The following is a 23,772-nucleotide window of genomic DNA, read 5'->3' on the forward strand; positions in this document are numbered from 1 at the left end:
TGCATGGGAATTTGACTCCAAACCTTGGATATTCATCCAGCCCCAGAGTTGGATAAATAGGGCTTTTTAGAGGAAGATCAACTTCCTTAGGTATTTCTAACAAATGATACAATGGCATTTGAAGATGAGAGAAATGTACGCCGTGGGGTTTGGATGGCAAACAGTGGTTTTGCAGAGAGCTCAGATGTTGTCTTGTGAATCAGAGAAATAGGGAAGTCTCATCACCTTATTTAGCTAAGACATACATTTTCTTCATTTTAACAGCTTGGAAATCAGCCCTCTCGGCCTAGGTTAAAGCATTTTCTTCTGCCGTCATCTGGGGGCACAGCCAGCTTGAGACCACTTTAAATTCTTTTTTTGAGGTTTTTTGGACCACTCTGCTGCTGTAATTTAGTCCCTCATGTGCATGTGTGCCATCGTGTAGTTCAAATTCTCAGAGATTTTGATTTCTCTCTTTGCCTGATGCCAAGATTGAAACATACAAGATTTTTGGCCTCTTAAATAGTTCACCATGACACTGAAATGGCAACCCTTTGGGGTCCCAGCTTTTTGTACCATAGTATCAACTTTTTTTCTTCTTATGGCATACAAAATAATGGTATGTTTTAAAATTGATGATACATTGGCTCTAAATATGACATTTAGATTACCCATGCCACAAATGATTTCATTCTGGGGTATGTCAGACATCAGGAACTTGAATTTATTAGAAATCACACTATTCCATGAAGTTTCCAAAGAGCAGTGCTCCCTTGAGGCAACAATATGAATTTTCAGTGTAAAGACATGTTTCTGATCTGATCCATTTGAATCTTCTCAGGAAGGTATTATTTATGAAAACCAGCTCAAAACTATTTGAGCCATGGGGAAACAGAAGCTGCCATTGATTATAAAAAAATAAAAAATACACCCTCAGAAAGGGGAATTTCAGTGATTTATTATTAGGTGGAGACGTTTATGATGATGCTACTTGCTCTGGTTGCAATCACTTTAACGGTTGAATTCATTGTCTTCGGTACTATCACTTCTGATGATACAACCTTTTCTAACACGTTCAAATTTTCTCAGGATGGTGGAGTGCATCTGGAGGTAAATGAATCGAAAGTTTCAAACAAATAGAAGACATTTACAAAAAGGCTGTGCAACGTCTTTGGCGTCTGTCTTGTTCTTAGAACAGTCAAAAAATATAGTAGGTGTTCAATACCCAGTTGCTACAGGAATGAATGGCAGACTGCTATAAAGCATTTGTCATTACCGAGAAAAACTATGGAGAACTAACAACAAAGAAATGGTGCTAACAACTTCTTGCTTTTGGGAAGCATGCTGTGTCATTTGGGATCTGTACAATATGAGCTAATTCATTCAGAATCAATCTTGTCCATATTCTTCTAATACAAGGAAATCCCAAAGTTGTATTTTTTTCCTCTCTGCCCATCTCTAATACAGCAAAATCAAAATATACACAGAGATATCTCATGTGCTATGTGTCTCAAAAACTACCCTCCATCTATAATTAGCTATTTAAAATGTTTGGTGAGGTTCCAACAGCTAGGAGCTTTCAAAAACTTAAAAAAAATATACCATACACTTTTTCTTAAAAGGATGAAATAAAAAGTAATATACACCTCCCTAAAAGAAAATATAGTTTTTCTTCCAGACAAGTTAGCTTTCTCTTCTCTATCTTAAATTATAGTATGGAGAAAAGAAGAAAATCCACTGAGATATATTAGTCCAGGAGTGGAATGTCATCAAGAGAATCATTTATTGTATCTAGATATATAAGCCAACCCTTTCAGTTATACAAGTAAATATGCTTTTTGTGCTATACAATTACAGCAGCTGATGGAATAACTAAATCCAGACTTTAAGAAGAGCAGTTTCATTATGAATTTTAAATTTGGTTCCAATTTCATGAGATGGTCTTGTGGCCACATCCTTAGAATCTTTAGCAGGCAGGAGGGACTATGGCATCTTACAAGCTTTATAAATAGAAACAGTGTTACACTTAAAAGGGGGGACAGTGGCCTTTACCAGCTAAGAACCATGTGCCTTACAACACCAGCCCCTTGGCAGCTGAAATCATTAGAACTCATTTAGTCTTGGGCCCTCTGTAGGTTTGACAAAAAAGGGTTGTGAATGCAATTTCTATCCCTAAGGATAAAAAAAGAGGTCAAGGAATTTTACAAACAATATGTACTATAAACCCCTGAAGAACCATGAATTACATTTATGAAGTTAAATGTCATTGAAAAATGACTCAACCATGAAACTGACAAGAAAACATGGCTGACTTGAACTAATATGTCAGTTCCTCTCTCATCACCTGCCCACTCCCCCAGATATCATTAAATGAAACCTCGTGAATCCATCCTTTCATTTTCTTGTGCAAGTTTGTTAATAGTACAACAATGTTTATACAGCAAAAATGGAGGATGGCAACTATTGATTTCGTTGCCATGGCCATTTCAGGTAAATTGTCTGAACGTTATGACTATGATGAATATCAGAAATAAAAAGCTAAATGGAAGAAAAAGTGCTGATCCAGAGTTTCTGATTCCATTTCCTATTTTGAAAACAGCATATGAATCACCTCAATTCATTCTTTTTGGGTAGCAGAAATCAATAGAGGAGATTTCATCCTTTTATAATGATCCACGTGGCTTTCTTGTTTTGTTGGATGGTTAATTCATTCCGAACATTTAAATAAGACTGGTTGGTAGAGTAAGAAAGTTGAGAAATCACTTGAAATTCTACTCACAAAGATACGTACAATCTTTACTGGAGGGAAAAAAATTCTAAGACGGGCAATGTCATTGCTTTATCATTTCGTTCTCGCCAAATGATGTATGCAAAAGGTCGTTTTAACCTTTCTTGTCATGTTATTGGCCTCTCCCATGTTTTCAGCAAATGCAGCTTTGCCTTCTGCAATCCATTTATCTTTAAGAACTTTAACCTTTCAAGCAGGGTTATTAAATCAGTCCTTCCTCTATCCAAACTCCCAATTTGGTTTTATGATGCAGATGGAGGGAGGCTACCTTTTATAATAGAGGGGAAAAAAAACATATAGAGTGTTGAGCAAATGAAGATCTGGGGGTCAGACTTCTGGGTCCCATTAATGGCATTACCACTGATGTATTGGAAAATCTTAGAAGAATAATGTCATGGAAGCTGACTCTTTGTAGCCATAGTTCTAAAAACTATGAAATGGGAGATTTCAGAAGGAGAGCTTTTGTATGTTTATCTAAGGATAAGCTACTGTCATTACTTTGTCGTGAGGGCTGTAATGATTTTTTTTTTTAATAGAACCCTGGAGATCTATTACTTAACAGGATGGGAGAACAGATCCACTTGAATCTGAGAACCTCAGAGCACCTGAGGCCCCTTTTTCTCAGCTTGGCAGTGAGAAGCTGAGAGGCAACATAGGCATATGGCACCTAACAGAGTCTTTTCTAGGAGGACATTCTGTGTGGTCCTCTCAAGTTGTTTCACATGGGGTAGGTGGTGGGCTTCACTTTTCCCCTTAGCTTGTTGGGTGAGATGACACTTTTTCCACTGGGAATGTGGGAGGGAAAAGTGCTGTTTGAGTTGCACGGGGATGTTTGCCTGGGAGACACATGTAGAAGAAAGGTGCTCAGCTGGAAAATAACAACTGAGCCAATTCGAAGGGTGGGAGTGGGCCAGGGATAGAGAGCATCAAGGCTCTTACCTGACTATGAACTCTGGTTCATGCTTTATATTGAGAGAAACAAGAGATGAACAAGCCGAGACTGTACTATGGAAGCACAAATACAGAGGGGGAAGAGTGACAGGCAGTTTGTCAGAGTTCCTTCGCCTTATAGGTCTCAACACCTTGTACCAAATAACTCTTCTACAAGCACTAACCAGAGTGACTAGGACTGTAGCTGGCTTCTGATCAGCTCCAGAGCGGTGCTCCTTCTCAATCCCTGTACTGCCTCCTCCATGCCGCCTTCCTGCTCACTGAGTCTCATCTCTGATAGTGTCTTTTCAGATTGGATTCAGTTTATTACACCCCTAACTTTTCCCATGGGTGCTAGAGGCCACCAGAATGCATGTTAAACTGAGCATTTCAGAATTCACCAAATTCCAGTCCTGTGCTACACAGCCACCCTCCTCTAATTCTGTGTGATTTAGGTTACCAGGACAATGTGCCCTACAACGTGTCTCTAAATGACATGGCTGCCTATTGTCTTTCAAGTCTGACTGCTTTCTGTTGGTATTAATTTTTGTAAAATGTACACATACATATATGGGTACTAGATTACCAGGGGCAGTTTAAAAAAAATAAAACAACTATGGGGAACACAGGGAGATTAAGGATTCTTGTTTATTTATTTATTTTTCTGGATAGCTTTAGTAATTCCCAAATCAGAGGATTTTAAATAAAGCAGAAGAAAAGAGGAAGGAAGATGGGGAACTAGAAGAAAGAAAAAAGGGTAAAGAAGGAGCAGGAAGGGGGGAGAAGGAGGAGTTACAGGCAAAGAGAAGAAAGATAAAGGCAGAGAAAACAATTTAAAGAAGTAGCCAATTAACATAAAGAAGGGTAAACAAAGCATTCCTTCCAGAACCCCTCCACAGCCCTGTGTTTTCTACAACTTCAGAAGTCTACAAAACCCAAGGCATTTGAAGTTCTCTGTGCAAAATGTTGAAGTTTCCTTTGCAAAATGCGGAGCCTTGGATTGGGCTCCTTAGCAACCGTCTGAGCCTGTAGTAGCCTCCCACCTCTGCTGCTGCCCAGCCTGGCCCTGCAGCACTTACCTTCCTCACAGTGCTCGCCTTTGTGGCCAGCAGAGCACACACAGTTCCCATCAATGCAGGAGCCATGGCCCCCGCAGGAAGGATCGATGCACTGATTCATGGGCACATCACACTCTGCGCCTTTCCAGCCGCTGTAGCACTGGCACGTCCCTTTGGAATATTGTCCGTTTCCACTGCACAGGACGGGGCAGGCAGCTGCAAAAACCAGAGACAGAACACCAGGTCACAGGGGGCAGTGCCTGAAGGGTTGTGTCTGTCTATGGAGGCAGAGCCCACCTGGCATTTCAGCTTTGTTTGCAATGTTAGAGGTTGGAAACTCTGGTCATGGAGGTGTGGAGCCATCTTCAAATAAACAATTACTATCACAATGACAACAACAAAAATGCTACCAGTAACAGCAGCTACCACCAATTAGATGCTTATTATGTGCCAGGCACAGGGTCAAATGCCCTATGTACAATTTATTCCTTAATCACCATAATCGTTCTATGAGGTGGAGGCTAGACTCTGGATGCCTGTTTTACAGATGAGGCTCAGACTGCTCAGATTAGGCAGCCAAAGCCACAAAGCTCAAAAGAGGGGGAGTCCCCTTAGAAAGCAAGTTGGCCCAACTCTAAGCTGTGCACTTGATCAAGCTACATGGATTCGTGTGTTATTATTAGTGGTACAGGAGATTAGGATCCATTTTGCTGAGTATTTAGCTAATTGGCTTCTATTCCTGACAACTTTATGTCCATTAAAAAGAAGTGGGATGGGCTGTGGTTGACACACTCAATCTCTTTATGTTTTAGCTTCCTTATCTAGACTACAAAGAGATAAATGTGTAATAAAGAATAGACTAAACATGCCTGGACTATTAAGAAAAAGAAATCAAGAAGGGGAGGGCAAACCGAAGATCTGAAACTTGTAGTGGTTCCTGTCCCAGCTGGAACTCCCCTGCATTTGTGCAGAGGAAGAGGGCTGAAAGTCATCGAGGACCATCTGGTATGAGATTACCCAATGTTTTTCACCAATCTCGGCTCAAATGTGCCAATTCACCACTTTTAGAGATCAAGACTGGGATTTTAGTGGTCACCGTCAGTCTTTGGACTCTTCCTTTCAGAATCGGTTTGTAAAGAACCTAAGTTTCCAATGTGGCTTCTCATTTTGGGCCTAGAAGGAGGGCACAACTGCCTGCTTTGGAGCTGGCACTCAGGGGCCTTCAGAAATGACCAAGAGAGATGTTTCAGAGACTCCTGGTTTACCCATGATTTGGAATGCATGGGTTCTGAGAATTTTACATGTACATGTATGTGTACAGACCAAACTGTATCACAGGACAGGGATGCAATTAGATCGCTGCAGTAAGTGGTGCCACCCTGCCTCATCAACTGTCCCCTGTTGTCATGTATCTATCTTGTTTTTATAGTAATTAGCTCTCCTTCTGTGAGAGTCTAATTTCCCAGAGATTTAGTAAACCCCTTGAGGACAGGACCATGTTCATCATTGTTGATTTCCTTTTAGCTCTGCAGTCATCAATGTTGATGTAAGTAAATATTTCTCCTATGTTCCTGATATTTAGACATCGTCAACTAGGAGGTTATGGCAAGCACTAAATAGCCATTTATGAAAGACATGGAAAACACAGTTTGTGGAATAGACCTCATGCTGCACACCTGGTACCTTTTTCTGAGGTTTGTAACTTAATTACAAACTTTTCTGAAAAAAAATCTTAAAGTTGACATATGTTGAGGGATGTCCTGCCCTCCCCCCAGTGTTTATTATAGGATAGTTGTGGAAATTATTTGGGCTATGATTCTTAGCAGAATTCTCATCCTTCTGAATCTACCAGAGAAAAATGAGTTCAAAAGTGAGAACATCAAAGCCACATAATTGACTCTGGATAGACTCTCTTTAAATGTAGAGAGCATGCTTTCTATTCCAGGATACTTTAGCAGAGGTCTGTACAGAGTTGCTACACATGCTGATTGTCTAAGGCAGGGTAGAAGAAAGCTTTGAACCCAGGGTGCCCAAGATACAGGTTAGGGACTGTGCAAATGTGAGGAAGCATGAGAAAAGTATGGTCTTTTGAAAAGTTTTGAGAGGGCTTTGAAGAAAAAGTAAATTTGTTCCATGTCAGTTTCTCATGAAATATGCTAAGTTCTATGTCAGGAATGGCAAATGTGTGATGTAAATTACTATTCTCCCTTCCTGTACCTCTGCAGACATCATCAATTGATCATGGCATCTTGTTGCCCTGAGCCTAGACAGAGCCTCAAACCTTCAATGCAGTGCCCAGGTTGAGACCTGCAAGAAGGCAGAATTGGCATTTCAAGAGAAAATCCACTTTCCATTTTTGATCTAGGTAACATTAAAGATATCTCTTCTACTGGCAAGACTAGAATCGGCATCATTTCTTACCCCACTTCTACTCTAGCCCACTGAAATAGGAAACTAGTGAGAAGGGTGGCCACACATACAGTGAAATGAGCTTCCAAGGGCTGTTTCTGAGTTGAGGATTATATATTGGACAAGCTGCCATGAACAGCAGAGAAAGTTACATCAAATCACCCCCACTGGACCCCCACTGCACCTTCTTTCCTCTCAAAGGGTGGAAGAGGGTAGAAAGTAAGGGGTGAATAAGTATTATCTTTATTAATTGATAAAATAGTCACAATTATTTTATTTATTCATACTGCAACTATTTCTCTTCTGTATAAACTCCATGTGGTGAAAAAAAAATAGGATTGTCTAGAAGGTAAGAATGGATTTTATTTAAAACCAGGTGCTTGGGAAATCAAATTTAAAATGTGACCTACTTAAATTACTCAGGGGAAGAAATGGAGACTCGTCAGGTCAGAGAATTCTCCACATTCTAAATGCAGCTTTCCTTCAGTATGTTTGCTGCATGACCACTGGGAATGTGGTAAGAAATGCAAAACACTGTGGTATTCTCTGGAAAGCAAGGCACTGGATGGACTTGGCTGATGCCACATAAAAAAGTGGAAGCAGCTTAAAGAGGAATGAATTTTTCTAGTAATCCAGGTGCCACTGGGGGCGAATGCAAAAGCCAGATGAGAGCCTTCTAGTGGTCACTGGGCTCACCTGCATGGAGAGCATCATCCCTCAGGAGTAACTGATTCATTCTCAGACATAACTCAACCAGACCGTCACAGTATGTAAGGCTCAGCCTGATCTTCATTTGAGAGGCCGAATGTGGGGACCTCCCAAATTCATAACTTTTCTTATATTTTTACTATCACAAATCTACATGATTGTTTTATTTAAATGACAGCTTATAGGACAAACAACTCTTGACTCCATGCTCTGCCCAGAGGTAATATGGAGCAGAAGCAGAAAGAGCAAAAATTTTGTTGTCAGAAAGACCTGGGCTTAAAAACCTGGCTTGTCACTTACCAGCTTTGGGAATTTGGCCAGATCACTGCATTTCTCTGAAATCCAATTTTATCTTCAATGTATCATTTTTTTCAGACTTAATGGGAGCATTAAGTGCAATTATGCATGCAAGGACTCAAAGTAGTAGCTGACACATGGTTTACAATGACCAGATGTTCCCTCTTGAAATTCCAGACTGAACCTCCAAAATGACTTCAAGGGTTAATAAAATAAAAAATGCAGTGTGTCTCAAACGTGTGCATGCACGCACATACATACCTCCACCACACCACCACCAGGCTATCAATAATACTAATGGAAAGAGTTCATCTTCTTCTTCCCGCAATCTTCTCTGGTTGTGGGTGGGAGGTGGTTTTGGAATCACATGTGGAGTGTTTGATGTCCCTGCCTCTCTCTCCTCTTCCTGAGGCTTACAGTAGCAGAACATTGCGCATTCAAGCTACTATTTAAAATTAATTAAGATGTTTGCACAAAGTGACTATTCTTGTTTTACAAATCTAGTAATAGAAGCTCTAAGACTCACGCAGAAGAAAAATAAATTACTGCTGCCACTAACAAATGACAAGTTAACAGGCTGATGACAAAAAAAAAAAATGACACAATTTAGATTCACCTAATGTGTAAAGCTCATTTTAATGATCAAGCTGGAGGGTTTTTTTCTCCCCCAAGTTCTCTGTAAGGGATGAAATGAATTATCAGTGTTATTTGCTCAGTGGGAAGTAACAGGACAAGCCACCCATATCTTCTGTTTTCTTTTTTTTAAATATTATTTTTGAGAGAGAGAGAGAGAGAGAGAGAGGGAGTGAGTGAGTGAGCATGAGTGGAGAAGGGCTAGAAGGAGAGAGGGGGACAGAGGATCTGAAGCTGGCTCTGTACTGACAGCAGCAAGCCTGACGCGGGGCTCGAACCCACAAACCAAGAGTTCATGACCTGAGTCGAAGTCGGAAGCTCAACTGACTGAGCCACCCAGAAGTCCCTCAAATGTTGTATCTTTTAAAAATTATTTGAAATATGATTGAAAGCCTCTGTGGAAAAGAGACTTGAGAATACTTGAACCTAGTAATCTTGGTAAATTGTCAAACTAACACTAACGATTAATTGGTTGTCTTACTTCCCAGTTAATCAATAAATACTTATGAATAACCTAATATGTACTAGTAGCTGGGTTATGGTGCTAGGAAAAGAATGATGGAGAAATAAAGATGCCTGATTGTCCTGAAGCAATTGAGGATCTAATATTTGGGTGATAAAGGCAAAGCAAAGCTCAGTATCCTTAACACCAAAACTGGTGTCCCATGGTCTTTCCACATTGTGGAATTAGCTTGGTGCTCAGCAAAATGGGTTAGGAAAGAGAAGTTTTATTTCTTGCTAGGTCCCTGCAAGGAGCTCATCTGCAGAACCAAGGTGGGGAAGTACTCTGACCAGGGAACTTGGTGGGATGCAGATCTGCCTGATTTGGATTCTTAGATGAGGACTTTTGTGGGCTCTAGGGCCTAGTTTGCCCACACCCAGGCAAGGAGCTGAATCATAGCCCTACCCACTGTGAAGAGTGTCTTCTAGCTCCATGTGACCAGAATGGCTGGTAACAGCTCCTGGAAGCTGTGTAGTCCAACTGTGCTTGAGCCAAGAGGCAGACAGGAAGATCTGGCTGCCCCCAAAGCAAAGCTAGTACCACGCATGGAGGCTTTCTGTGCTATTCACAGTAGGGGGATTAATTCATGCCAAGGCTGAAGGTAGCTCTCAACCCCTCCCACCTGAAGAGCATGTTTGGAAGTTGAGAGTAGTCTGGAGCCTTCCTTCTCCCTTCCACATAGGCAAGGGGGCTGAGACATAGCCCCAATCACTGTGGGTGTGTCTTTCAGCCTTATCTAACCAGGGCTGGTAAGAAAAATGTGAAAGCTGCATGGCCCAGTAGTATAGAGCTGAGAATAGGGGAGGTAGAGCAAATTTGCAGAGCGAAGCCAGTAGACCTGTTTGGCCCCAGAACTTGGAGTATAAGTCAGCTTGCATTAAGACAACAAAGAGTTTTACTGGTTTAGAGTGGCTTCCCCACAGTGCCCTGGCAGAAATCTAATTTGTGGCCCTGCTTAATGCTGAATATTGCCTTCAGCCTGTGTGACCAAGGAACCTGCATAGCTCATTCAACAACCCTACATACAGTGGCATTTGAACAGAGAGCATAGCCTGTGGTTTCCCTTTGTAGAGCAAAATGAGTGGCCTCATATGACCAAGACTTCAGTGAATACCCTGGCCTGATTCAAACTCTCAAACAATGAACTGTACAACCTTGGGGTCCTGGTTGTTGCCCTGACTAATTCATAGCCCATCTATAATATCTAGCTCTAACCATTTATGAAGCCTGATCAGAGAATCCAGGCAGCCATGAAGCCCATCCCATAGCTTCACTTGGGTAGAGAACCAAGCCAGCAGTCATATCCACTATTCTTAGCCAGTGGCAAATCCCTTCACCCTTGTCCTCAGGGCTAAAACAGTTGTTCTGCCCCAAAACAGATCATAATATCAGGCTTACCTGCCCAGGGACATTACCATAAGACATATTCAGAAGCCCAAAATGAGCTGATGGTGAGGAACTATATCTTCCAAAGCAAACCTTGTAAAATCTGCAAGAGAAGTCTCAACCATAAAGAATCAAGGACCACAAAAAAATTAGGTAAATATGACACTACTGAAGGAACTATACAATTCTATACTGTACTGATCCTACCAGAAATGGAGATCTATGAAACTGTGAGACAAGAATTCAAAATAATCCTCTAAGGAGGTTCAGTGAACTCCAAGAAAACACAGACAACTAAATGAAATTAGCAAACAATGCATGAACAAAATGAGAAATTTGACAAGGAAATAGAAACCATCAAACACAAAACAAAACAAAAACAAAACTAAGTTGAAAATATAATAGCCCAACTGAGAATTCAATATAGAGTTTCAAAAGTGTAGACTTGACCATGCAGACGAAAGAATCGTGACCTGGAGGATAGAATATTGGAAAACTACCCAGTAGTGGAGCAAAAAAGAAAAGCAATGATAAGAGTGAAGAAAGCCTACAGGAATTATAGGACACAATGAAACAGATAACATTCACATTATCTGAATTCCAGAAGATGAGATAAGAGCAAGGGACAGAAAGTATATTTACAAGCCAATCATGGCTGAAAACTTCCAAATCTAGGGAGATAAATGGAAATCTAGATCCATGAGACTGAAACAAATAGGTTTGAACTCAAATAGGGCTACACTGAGACACCATTAATTAAACTGTCAAAATCAAAGGTAAAGAATTTTAAGAAAATCAAGATAAAAGAGAGAAGTAATATACAAGGAAACCTGTCTAGAACAATCAACAGACGTCTCAATAGAAATTTTCAGGCCAGGAAAAACTGCGATAACATATTCCAAATACTGAATAACAATAAACTGTCTACTGAAAATTCTATACTGAAAATTTATATACTGAAACTGTCCTTCAGAAACAATGGAGGAATAATGACCTACCCAAATAAAACAAAAGCTGAGGGAGCGTTCTGACACCAGACCTGACCTACAAGAAATTCTAAAGGAGTTCTGTGAGTGGAAGTAAAAGAATGCTAATTAACCTCAAAAAAAAACCAAAAACAAAAACAACAAAACAAAAGTAGTGTAAATCTCACTGGTAATGGTAATATATATAGTTAGATTTTGCAATATGGTAATATGTGGCACATAACTAACTTACAACTCTAGCTCTAGTTCTAAGTTATACAATTACATGTAAATTGTAATAGCAATAGCCTAAAATGTGAGTGGGAGAGAAGTATAAATATATGAATTCTATTGAAATTAAGTTGTTATCAGTTTAAGATATTATAAGTTTAAGATATTTTATGTACCCCTCATGGTAATCCCAAAGGGAAATCTTGTAGCAATTACACAAAAGAATACAATAAAGATTGCTTAAGCATACTAATGCCAAAAGAGATCCAAAACACACAAAAGCAGGATAAGAAATAAGGAACAATGGATTTACAAAACAAGCAGAAAACAATTAACAAAATGGTAATGGTGTTTACTTATCAATAATCATTTATTAAAAAAATTTTAATGTTTATTTATTTTTGAGACAGAGAGAGAGAGAGAGAGAGAGAGCGCACAAGTGGGAGGGGAACAGAGAGAGAGGGAGACAGAATCCCAAGCCGGCTCCATGCTGTCAGCACAGAGCCCAATTTGGGGCTTGATCTCACAAACCAATTGCAAGATCATGACCTGTGCTGAAACCAGGAGGAGGATGCTTAACCTTCTGAGCCACCCAGGTGCCCCTCGATAACTACTTTAAATGTAAATGATTAAAATTTCGAATCAAAATACAAAGAGTGGCTGAAAGGAAAAAAGACAAGATCCAACAATATGCTGCTTACAGAGACTCACTTTAGCCACAAGACACACAGAGAGTGAAGAGATGGAAAAAAGACATTCAAGTAAATGGTAACAACAACAAAAGGAGGGGTAGCTATATTTATACCAGACCAATAGACTTTTAAATGATAAAAACAAACAAACAAAGAACAAGGAAAGTCATTTATATACAGGGGTCAATAAGAGAAATAAGAGAAACACAATTGTAAATACTTATGTTACCAAATATTGAAGCACCTAAATACATAAAGTGAAAACTAACAGAGCTAAAAGGAGAATAAATGATAAGATAATAATAGTTGGGGACTTTAATACCCCATTCTCTCAACAATGGATAGATCATCCAGACAGAGAATTGATAAGGAAATAGCTGATTTGAACAACAGTATGACTAATGGATCTAAAGACATATAAAGAACCTTCTATCCTACAACACCAGAATATACATTCTTCTGAAGTGCACATAAAACATTTTCTAGTATAGACCACATGTTAGACCACCAAATAAGTCTTAGAAAATCAAGGTTAAAATTATAACAAATATATTTTCAGACCACAGTGATCTGAAACTAGAAATCAATCGCAAGGGGAAAAATGGGAAAATTCACAAAAACATGGAAATTAAACAGCACCTCCTGAGCAAACAAATGATGAAGAAGAAACTAAAAGTGAAAACGTTTTCTTGGGACAAATGAATATAGAATACAACATACCAGAACTTATGGGATGCAGTATAAGCAGTTCTTAGTAAGTTCACAGCAGTAAATGCCTACATAAGAAGCAAAACGAACTCAAATAATAACATAACTCTATGCCTTAAGGAACTAGAAAAATAAAGAACTAAGGCCAAAGGTAGCAGAAGAAAAGAAATTCATAAGGATTCGAGCAGAAATAAATGAATAGTAGAGAACAGATACACAACAGGAAGATACCCAAACTAAGAGTTGGTTCTTTGAAAAGATACACAAAATTGACAAACCCCTCACAGGACTAACCAAGAAAAAACAGAAAGAATCCAAATCAACAAATTTAAAAATGAAAAAGGAGACATAATAACTGACCACACAAAAATACAAAGGATCAGAAAAGGCTACTGTGAATAACTATACACCAACAAATTGGACAACCTAGAAGAGATGGAAAAATTCTTAGAAAATCTGAATAAACAAATTACCAGTAAGGAGATTGAATTAGTAATAAAAAATCTCCCAATGAAGAAAAGCCCAGAACCAGAATTCATTGGTGAATTTTACCAAACATTTAAAGAAGAAGTAACACAAATGTTTCTCAAACTCTACCAAAAAATCCCAACTGGAGATCCTGTTTGGGAAAATGAGAGTAATCTGGAATGGCCCCTCTTCTTACCATCCAGGCAAGGGGGCGGAGAATATATTTTATGAGGCTAGCACTGTCTGATATCCAAACCAGAAAATAACACTACTAGAAAAGAACACTACAGGCCGATATTCCTAAAAAATATAGATGCCAAACTTTCACCAAAATACTAGTAAACTGAATTTAGCAACACATTAAAAACATCATTTGCCATGATCAAGTGGGATTTATCTCTAGGATGTAAAGATGGTTCACATACATAAACCAATTAATGTGACACATTCTGTTAATAAAAGGAAACAAAATAATATCATCTCAATAGACACAATAAAAAGCCTCTGACAAAATTCAACATCCACTCATGATAAATACTCTTAACAAATTAGGCAAAGAAGGAATATATCTCAACATAATAAAGCCTATATATGAGAAGCCCACAGCTGACATCATACTCAACAGTGAAAGGTTGAAAGGTTTTCCTTTAAGATCAGGAATAAAACAAGGGTGTCCACTCTCAGTCCTATTCAACAAAGTACTAGAAGTACTAGTAAGAGCAGTCAGGCAAGAAAAAGAAATAAAAGGCATTGAAATTGGAAAGGAAGATGTAGAATTGTCTCTATTTGCAGATAACATTATTTTATATACGGAGAATCTTAAACATTCAACCAGAAAACTTAGATCTAATTAATGAATTCCATAAAGTTGCAGGATACAAAATCAACATAAAAAAAAATCAGTAGTATTTCTATATCTTAACAACAAAGTTTTAAAAAATAAAGAAAGAAGTTAATGCCATTTACAGTAGCATCAAAAGCAATAAAATACTTAGGAACAAATTTAACTAGGGAAGCGAAAGATCTCCACTCTGAAAACTGTAAAACACTGATGAAAGAAATCAAAGAAGACACAAATAAACAGAAAGGTATCCTATGCAATGTATTTGAAGAATTCATAATGTTAAAATGTCAATACTACCAAAAATCATCTACAGATACAATGCAGTTTTTATCAAAATTCCAATGGCATTTTGGTCCACAAAAGACCTCAGACAGAAAAAGAAATCCTGAGAAAGAACAAAACAGAAGATATCATACTTCCTGAGTTCAAGCTATACTATAAAGCTATAGTCATCAAAATAGTATGGTTCCAGTATAAAAACAGACACATAGACCAAAAGAACAGAATTGAGAGTCCTGAAATGAACCCAAGCATATATGGTCAACTAATATTTGGCAAGGGAGCCAAGGGTATTTACTGGAGAAAAGATGGTCTCTTCAATAAATAGAGCTGGGAAATTTGGATATTTGCATGTAAAAGAATAAAACTGGGCCCCTCTCTTACACCAGTCACAAAAACAACTCAAAATAGATTAAAGATTTAAATGTAAGACCTGAAACCATGAAACTTCTAAGAGAAAATGTAGGAACAAATCTCCTTGACATGGGTCTTGCTAATGAGTTTTTGGATATGACACCTAAAATACAAGCAACATAATAAAAAATAAACAAGTGGGACTATATCAAACTAAAAAGCTTTTCCACAGCAAAAGAAACCATCAACACAGTGAAACACAACTCTCAGAATGGGAGAAAATATTTGCAAACCCCGTGTATCTGATAAGAGGTTAATATCCAAAATGTATAAAGAAGTCATACAACAAAATGGAAAAAACAAACAAAAACAAAAACAAAAATTTAAAAATGGGCAAAGGGCCTAAATAGTACTTAATACAAAAAAGATATATGAAAGACTAATGGGTACATGAAAAGATGTTCAACATCACTAGCCATTAGGGAAATGAAAATTAAAACAACGAAATATCTCCTCACACATGTTAGAATGATTATCATTAAAAGACAAGAGAGAAAACCGTAAATTGGCATAGCCACTAAAGAAAACAGTATAAGGAACCTTAAAAAACAGAAACACTGTGATTCAGCAATTCTACTTCTGGGAATATACTCAAAGTAAACAAAACCAGTAACTAGCTCGAAAAAGATATCTGCACTCTCATGTTCACAGGAGCATTGTTTACAATAGTCAAGACATGGAAACAATCTACATGTTCACTGATGGGAGAATGAATAAAGAACATATGATATATAGACACAATGGAATATTATTCAGCCATAAAAAATGAGGAGATCCTACCATTTGCAACAACATGGATGAAACTTAAAGGCACTATGTTAAAGGCAATGTCAGACAGAGGAAAACAAAATTGTCCAATCTCACATGTGGAATCTGAAAACCAACAACAACAACAAAAAACTAAACTCATAGAAAAAGAGATCAGACCTGTGGTTACCAGAGGTGGGGGGGGGGGCGGGCAGGAACTGGAGGAAGGTAGTCAAAAGGGACAAACTTCCAGTTAGAAGATAAGTACTGGAGATGTGATATACAGCATGATGACCATAGCCAACATTGCTGTATGATATATAGGAAAGTAGTGAAGACAGTAAAATCCCAAGAGTTTGCAACACAAGAAGAAAATTTTTTTTCTCTTGTCTTTTATCTTTTCTTTTTATGAGAAAGCTATCCATATGAGAGGATGAATGGTAGTTGTGATCACTTCACCATCTATATAAATCAAACTATTGTGTTGTATGCCTTAAACAGTGACATATGTCAATTGTTTCTCAATAAAGGTGAAAAAAATTCCATACAGATTAAAGATCTAAATAGAAAAAAAATACAAAAGCATGAGAAGAAATACTGAAGACTAATTTTATTTTCTTGGGAAGGGGATATGTAAGGAAGACAGATTCCAGAAACCGAGAAGGAAAAGATCAGCTTTGATTACGTAAGATTTATATTTTCTCTACTACAAAGAATGCCCTAAATCAAATTAAGGGATGACCAACCCCAGGAAGAAATATTTTTAACACATTTTACAGAGTAGAGTTTGATATCTGAAATACACAAAGAGCTCTTACAAATCAATAAAAAAAGAGACAGATGAATGAAAACCTGGGCAAAGGATACAGAAATGTAAACTGCCAATAAAAGTATGAGAAGACACATAGCTTCACTAGCAGTTAATTAAGTATAGATAAAAATAATGAGGAGAAATAATCCTTGGCTTATTATATTGGGAAAAAAACATTTAAAAGACCACCAGGACTGCTGTGGCTGAAGGGAATGGGCTTTGTCAAATCCAGTTGGTGGGGGCAGAAATGAAAACTAGCCTTCAGGGGCTGGGCATAATTTGTCACTGTCTGGATAGCTCCCCGGCTCACTGTGCCCAACCAAGAAACCTAGTGATCAGTGCCTCAGTTTTCCCTCCCTATTAAATGGGCAGGGTGATAAAGAACTGTTTGTGTAGGAAGAGTGAGGAGGTTGGAAAGTAGAAGGAACAATTACAAAAGTACAAATGCAAAGACCATCAGCCATTCTGATCACAATAGTCACCTGTGACCCAAACAGCAACCCCTACTTCCTGCCTAGAACACTCAGACACTTGTTGGTCTCAGTGAGGGCAAGATCCAGCAGGACTCCCGTGAAGAGAAGGAGAAAGCAGAGGGCGCTTCTGACAGACAGGGGCAGAGTCTCTGGCTCAGAGGGCCAAAGTTCAGGTGCACCAACTTTCTCATTCCTGTTCTGTCAAATGGCACATTAATAAGCAAGAAAGAGATTCAGGGAAGAATTTCCAGAAGGACAAAAAACTCATCAGGTGTGTCAGATCTCTGACATTCAGGAGCCATGTGGGGAAAGACGCACACGCTGACTTAAGCACGAAAGTATGGATGCTTTAATTAATCCGGGGTGAATTTAATTGCTTTAGTTAAGTGGAAATCGGGTTAAAAATGATGCAGAGCATGCTGGGGTGTGTTAAAAACATGACATATGAGTTGGATGAATCGATAAATTAAAAGTGCACAGATGTTTTAATTAAACCCAGGGAAGTTAACGAAGATCACAAGAGACTTTTAAGCCTATGATTAATTCAATTCATTTAAAATACCTGTAGAGATATGGGGATGCCTCCATTTTGAGAGTTATAAAAGTTCTCAATTGGTAAGTGCTTAAGCTGTTCTTAAAAAACGTCTAAGTTTGTGTGTGTGTGTGTGTGTGTGTGTGTGACTGAACAACATTAATTACATAATGAATATTTAAATTCTTCATAGTACATGGTAAGCCTTTCTGCAGCTCAAGTCCAGAAATGAAGTAGCTTTTTACTTACTACAGTTCAAGCAAGGAGAAGAGTCTGTAAATTATTGGCATCTTGTTACCTACAAGCACGGAAGCTTTTGAAAGACCTAGGGGGTCTATTTATTCATTGCTGTCTCCCCAGCCAGTAGAGCAGAGCCAGGCTTAGGAGGCAGCCTGAATCTTCCTTCATTTTTACTCGCTGTGTGACTGTGTACACTATTTGCAGCCTTGATTTCCTTATCTTTAAAATGGGACAAGAATTCAGGAGTACTTATCTCATTGTGTTTTTAAGAGGATGAAATAATGCCTATAAAGTGCTACGTACAGGGCCTGGTACACAGTAAGAAATTTGTAGATGTGACTTTATTATCATTTTGATTAAAGTGTTGTGACTCACCCCATCATAAGGGGACAAGTCACCCATCCCAGCCAACTCCCTCTCTAAACACTGGTTTATTTACCAATACAGGTTTTCCTAAAACCATACTGCTTTCCTAACTGTGCATCAGATCAACAGCAAGTTCCCCCAGGGTTAGGCACTCTGCTTCCTAAGGCTGCTTGGCAACTTATGTAGTCATCTATAAAGGGGAAAAAAAAAGTTTTTAAGTTTCCAAAGCAATTTAACTTGGGGGAGGGCTGATGGATTTAAGTCCTGAGAAGTGATTTGTTTGGTAATACAGCAAGCATGGGAAACGTGAACAGCCACTTTTGGAGGCTGTGGGTGTGGACTCGCTTGGGGCCACCAAATAATGGGCACTGTCCCTTGTACACTGTGGAGGCAAGCCTCCTCCATGTCTGTTTGGCAAGCTGGGGGTAGGGATGAAAGTGACCTTACTGCTCCTGGGCTCCTGGGCACAGGAGTAAGTGACCTTACTGCTCCTGGGCAGAGTTCAAGGGCAACGTGATCTAGACTCAGACCTGAATGTGCACAAGCGTCTTTTGGGGATCCCATTAGAATGCAGATTCTGATTCAGAGGGGCTGGCATAGGGCCTGAGGGTTTGGATACTTTACAGGCTCCCCAGGTTGGGGCTAGTACCCCAGACCTACTGACTGAATCAGACACTCTGGAGGGAGCTGAGCAAGCTGTGTGTTAACAGGGGATTCTGATGAGTATGGTTCTAATTCCATACCTGGGCAAGTGTCTTAATTTCTGTGAGCCTCAGTTTCCTTAGCTGCGAAATGGGGATGATGATGATGTATGTTACAAAGATAAAATGAGATAATAACATAAACCCTTCACATAGTGCCTCAGCCACTTTCTGCAAAGTGTTTTCCAAGTGTATCTGCTTTAAGCCCCTTGTCCTGGGCCCTTGCTGCCAGGGAATTAACTCCATGTTTTCTCAGGTCAGGGGTGGGAGGAAGGAGAGGTAGGATTCAGCCATCAAACTGCATGGGGTGTAGAATGACTTATACAGGTAGCCACCATGGCTCCTGGACCTTCTGCATTAATGGGGATTGTGGGGAGAGAAGGGAGACAGAGGGAGACAGGTATGCAAGGCAGAGGGTCTGAAGGGACAATGCATGGGGTGCATCTATGCTTATTCCATGGAGGATTGGTGGGGCCTGAGTGTCTTTCACTGAGACAGGCGAGGCCAGCTGAAAAAGGGGGAGGGGTCCTTTGGGCCAAGAAAGTTCTGAGGGAGGTGTTTCTGGGGTGGTGGGGAGGACCCCTCCACCAGCAGGGAGGGGATAAGGGGCTTGTTATTCCTCTCCTGAGTGTGGAAGTCCACCAAGGGGAGCGACTCATGGGGAGGTGGGAAAGCAGGTTATGAGGCAGAGTCCAGCCAGGAGGTCAGACAGCCTGAGCTGCACATGGGGCTTTGACAGTTGTCACTGACCTCCATTCAGGGAGCCTTCCTGCCAAGCCTGTCTCCTGTGTGGCCACTGGGGCTATATGCCTCAGAGTCAGCCAGACTTAGCCTCAAAATTGGGCCATGCTATGTGTCCTTGGGCAAATAGCTAACTTTCCTTAAGTCTGCGTTTCTCCTGTAAAATAAGGATAATAACATTGATTTCAAAGACTCATGAAGACAAATGCTATCTAATATTTATGGAGCACTTGATACATGTCAAGCACAGCTCTATACACTTGACATGAATTTACCTTTTAGTCCTCACAGCAATGCAACAGGTAGTATTTCAATTCACCTCCATTTTACAGATGAGAAAACCAAGGCTCATGGAGGTTAAGTAATTTTTTAAAATGGGTATAGCTACTGGAGGAGCATGGATTCAATCCCAAAAAACTCAAACTCTACTGCTTTTGTGCTTAGTAACTGTGCTCTTCTGAGACAAGGCACATAAACTCTGAGATCAATGTCAACTTTTTTTTTCTGTTTTTATTCCTCCTCCTTCCCTCTGACCCTCTCTCCTTCCCTGCATTTAAATTTGTGCCTCAAAGTTGGCTGATTCATATCACATGATTAATCTGGTAAATTAGAACCTTGTTCTCCAGTGCTCATTTGGGTCTCGCACATTTTCTGGCAATGTTTTCATCTTTACAAGTCTTGTCCCCTAAATTCAAGTTGCCAAACATTTAGAGACCACATGCGACTTCCTGGGCACCAAAGTAGGTGCAAGGAGGTTTAATAAAGAGGACTGTTAGACACCCCAGTCTCTCCTCCACAGACCAGTGTCCCAAACAGCAGTGCTTTCAACAATAGCCAAAATTTGGAAAGAGCCTAAATGTCCATCAACTGATGAATGGATACAGAAGATGTGATTTATATCTACAACAGAATACTACTTGGCAATGAGAAAGAATGAAATCACACCATTTGCAGCAATGCGGATGGAACTGGAAGGTATTATGCTAAGTGAAATAAGTCAGTCAGAGAAGGACAGATATCGTATGTTTTCACTCATATGTGCATCTTGAGAAACTTAACAGAAGACCATGGGGGAAGGGAAGGGGAAAAAATAGTTATAAACAGAGAGGGAAGGAGGCAAACCACAGGAGACTCTTAAATACAGAGAACAAACTGAGGGCTGATGCAGGTTGGGGAAGAGGGGGAAACGGGTGATAAACATTGAGGAGGGCACTTGTTGGGATGAGCACTGGGTGTTGTATGTAAGCCAATTTGACAATAAGTCATATTCATAAAAAAAAAAAAAGAGGACTGCTAGAAACTTGTGATCCAGCAGGAGAAACCAATGTGATCACCCAGCTGGAACATGGCCCAGCATGAAGGAAGGGTCACTGCCACGATGTTGCCAAGACTTGTGTGACTGCAGGGTCCTATCTGGGCATGTTTCAGCAATAAGGTGACCTGAGTCCTGTCTGGGGATGTTTCAGGGTTGCAGTGACCTATGAGCAGCAGTTTGATAGGAAAGGTCGGGATTGATGAGAACCTTCCAGCTGAAGAAACAGCATGAGCTAAGAAGGAGAAGCAGGGCTATGATGCTTGATGAGTGACAAGTAGCTGGAATCTATGATATATGGGCTCTAGTAGGAGATGGTGATGCAAAAGGAGCTTAAATCATGGAAGACTTTGAATGTCATTCCAAGAATATTCTTTATTCTCAGAATATAGTCCCTGGCTGCCTGCATCAGAGCCTCCTGGGAGGCTTGTTTAAAAATGCACATCTCTGAGCCACAGCCCAGTCCTATGGATTCAGAATTGGCTGGCATAGGGGGTGAGCCTGGAAATATGCATTTGTAACAACTGTCCCACATAAATGTCTTTAAATAAAAGTTTGGTAGCCATTGTGGGAGGCAGCTAGGAGCCACTGAAGGTGTTTGAGGAGAGTAGTGACATGCTCCCAAGTGCTCTAGAGAATGCTGGAGGTTGTGAGCAGGGAGAAATGGCATCAGGAAGAGGTTGGCAGCCATATGAACAGGGCTGTGACTGTGAAGGCAGAGAGGAGAAATGAAGCAGAGCGTGTTGGAGGTTGATGAAACAAGCGTCAGCAAATGATGTGATGAAGGAGGTGATGGGATGTCTCTGGTAGCTGGGAGAATGACTTAGACAGCAGGCTCCGAAGTCAGAGGGACTTTGTTTTGAATGCTGGCTCAGCCACTTTACACTTAGTAAAGTCTTGTTTCTCTCCTGTAAAGTTTCCTGGGGTTCAAACCCTAGTGCACAATCACCACACAAACTGCTTGAAAAGTGCATCTTCCTTTGGCCTCATGTCCCCCAAGTTGAATTTCATGGTCTAGAGTTAAGAGCCTGGCCAAGACTGCCTGGTTTGAATCCCAGCAATACCACTTCTTAGCTGAGTGATCTTCAGCAAGTTACCTAACTCTCTGGGCTTCATTTTCTTCATCTATAAAAGGGGACTGTAGTTGTATATAAAATAGGGCTATTGATGGTGAGGTGAGATAATTATGCAGTTGCTTAGTACAGTGGTTGGTGCACAGTAAGAACTCAATAAATGTCGGTGATGATGACGATGAGTTTGGCTTTAGTGTTAGAACTCCAAGAGGGACTGGGATAGTGGGTAGATTTTCCAGTTAACAGGAGAAAAATGGCAAGATCCCTGTTGTCTTTTTTCAAGCCTCCACAGAAGCTGGGTAGGAGCTGAAGACAACCCCCCGAGAGAAGGCTTTATGTTCCCGTGGTTGTGGCATTTCTAGGTCTCCCCTGACAGCGGTTCAGCAGCAGGAAGTGTCATTTCTAATAGCTATTAAGTATGCATTACCTAACAAGTAAGGCTCTCGTGTTTTAAGTTTCTGCTGTAGGTTTGGGGCCTCAAGCTCACAACCAAATAAGCCATCGGAGAAGCCAGTGTCAAAAGAGAAAAATCAGAAGCCTTGGATATCTTCTGAAATGCAAGGCTGTTTGCCAACAACCCAAGGAAACATCTCAAGCCAGTGAAAGACCTTCAAATAAAAGTAAATAAAAGAAAAAGGAATCATAATTAAAAGCATTAGGCCACAAACAAATAGCATTTAAGCAAGGAGGAAGTTATGAACGGCAGATAGTAAATAATAAAAACTGTAGACTTAACAATACTTAGAGCTGGATGGGAGAGGTGCCTGATGGAGAATGGGACAAAGTACCAGGAAAGAAATGCCATTTGTCCTCAAGCTCTGAATCTGAACACATTGCTTATTACACTGCACAAATAATGAAAATTCTATACCAGAAGACACCCTTCAGTATAGTTCCCTTGTTATAGTCTTTCTCCATGGAATTTTCTCCACATGCCCTGATGCTAATTGGCTACTTTATGATTCATATAGAGTCTTTCTTCATAAACTTATCATCTTAACATGTCTACACCATTCAAGTCCACATCACAGCATTTAAGACCACACTTATACTTCCCACTTGCTTATCATGTGTATCCAGCAGAATGGAAGCTCTCAGAAGGTAGGGCCATGGCGTGCTTGCTCATCATCATATTTCTGGCACTTAGTGAAGTACCTGACTCATACAAGGCACATAATAAGCATTTGTTGGATGCATGAATAAGTTCTGTCCCCTCAACTGACTTGGAACAATGTGTTAGAACCCTTACACATTCTTTTGATGTGAGGATCAGTTCCATCTTGACTTCTGAGCCTCCCAGGACCCCAGCTCAGTGGGGGCTGTGGAATGAATGCTCTGCAAATTCACGCTGATGATTCCTCCGTTCACCACAAGGCTGTCTTCAGATGCCTGATGCAGACTGGCAGGTGTATAAGAAGACAAGGAACTGCTGTCTGCACCGCACATCTGAGGGCATGGGAGGCGCAGTGTGAGGTCAAGAGAGTA

The 23,772-nt window shown here is 40.0% G+C and overlaps 1 protein-coding gene across 1 annotated transcript in view; it reads right to left on the bottom strand.

Moving 5' to 3' along the window:
* TENM2 (teneurin transmembrane protein 2) overlaps positions 1 to 23,772 on the bottom strand; it is a 380,391-nt gene that overhangs the window by 148,393 nt on the left and 208,226 nt on the right. The window contains 1 exon segment of the mRNA XM_032593990.1: positions 4,777 to 4,971. Within this exon segment, the coding sequence (XP_032449881.1) occupies positions 4,777 to 4,971 (195 nt within the window).

This window comes from Lynx canadensis, chromosome A1 (assembly GCF_007474595.2).
Source record: "Lynx canadensis isolate LIC74 chromosome A1, mLynCan4.pri.v2, whole genome shotgun sequence".
In the NCBI taxonomy this organism is placed as follows: Eukaryota; Metazoa; Chordata; class Mammalia; order Carnivora; family Felidae; genus Lynx; species Lynx canadensis.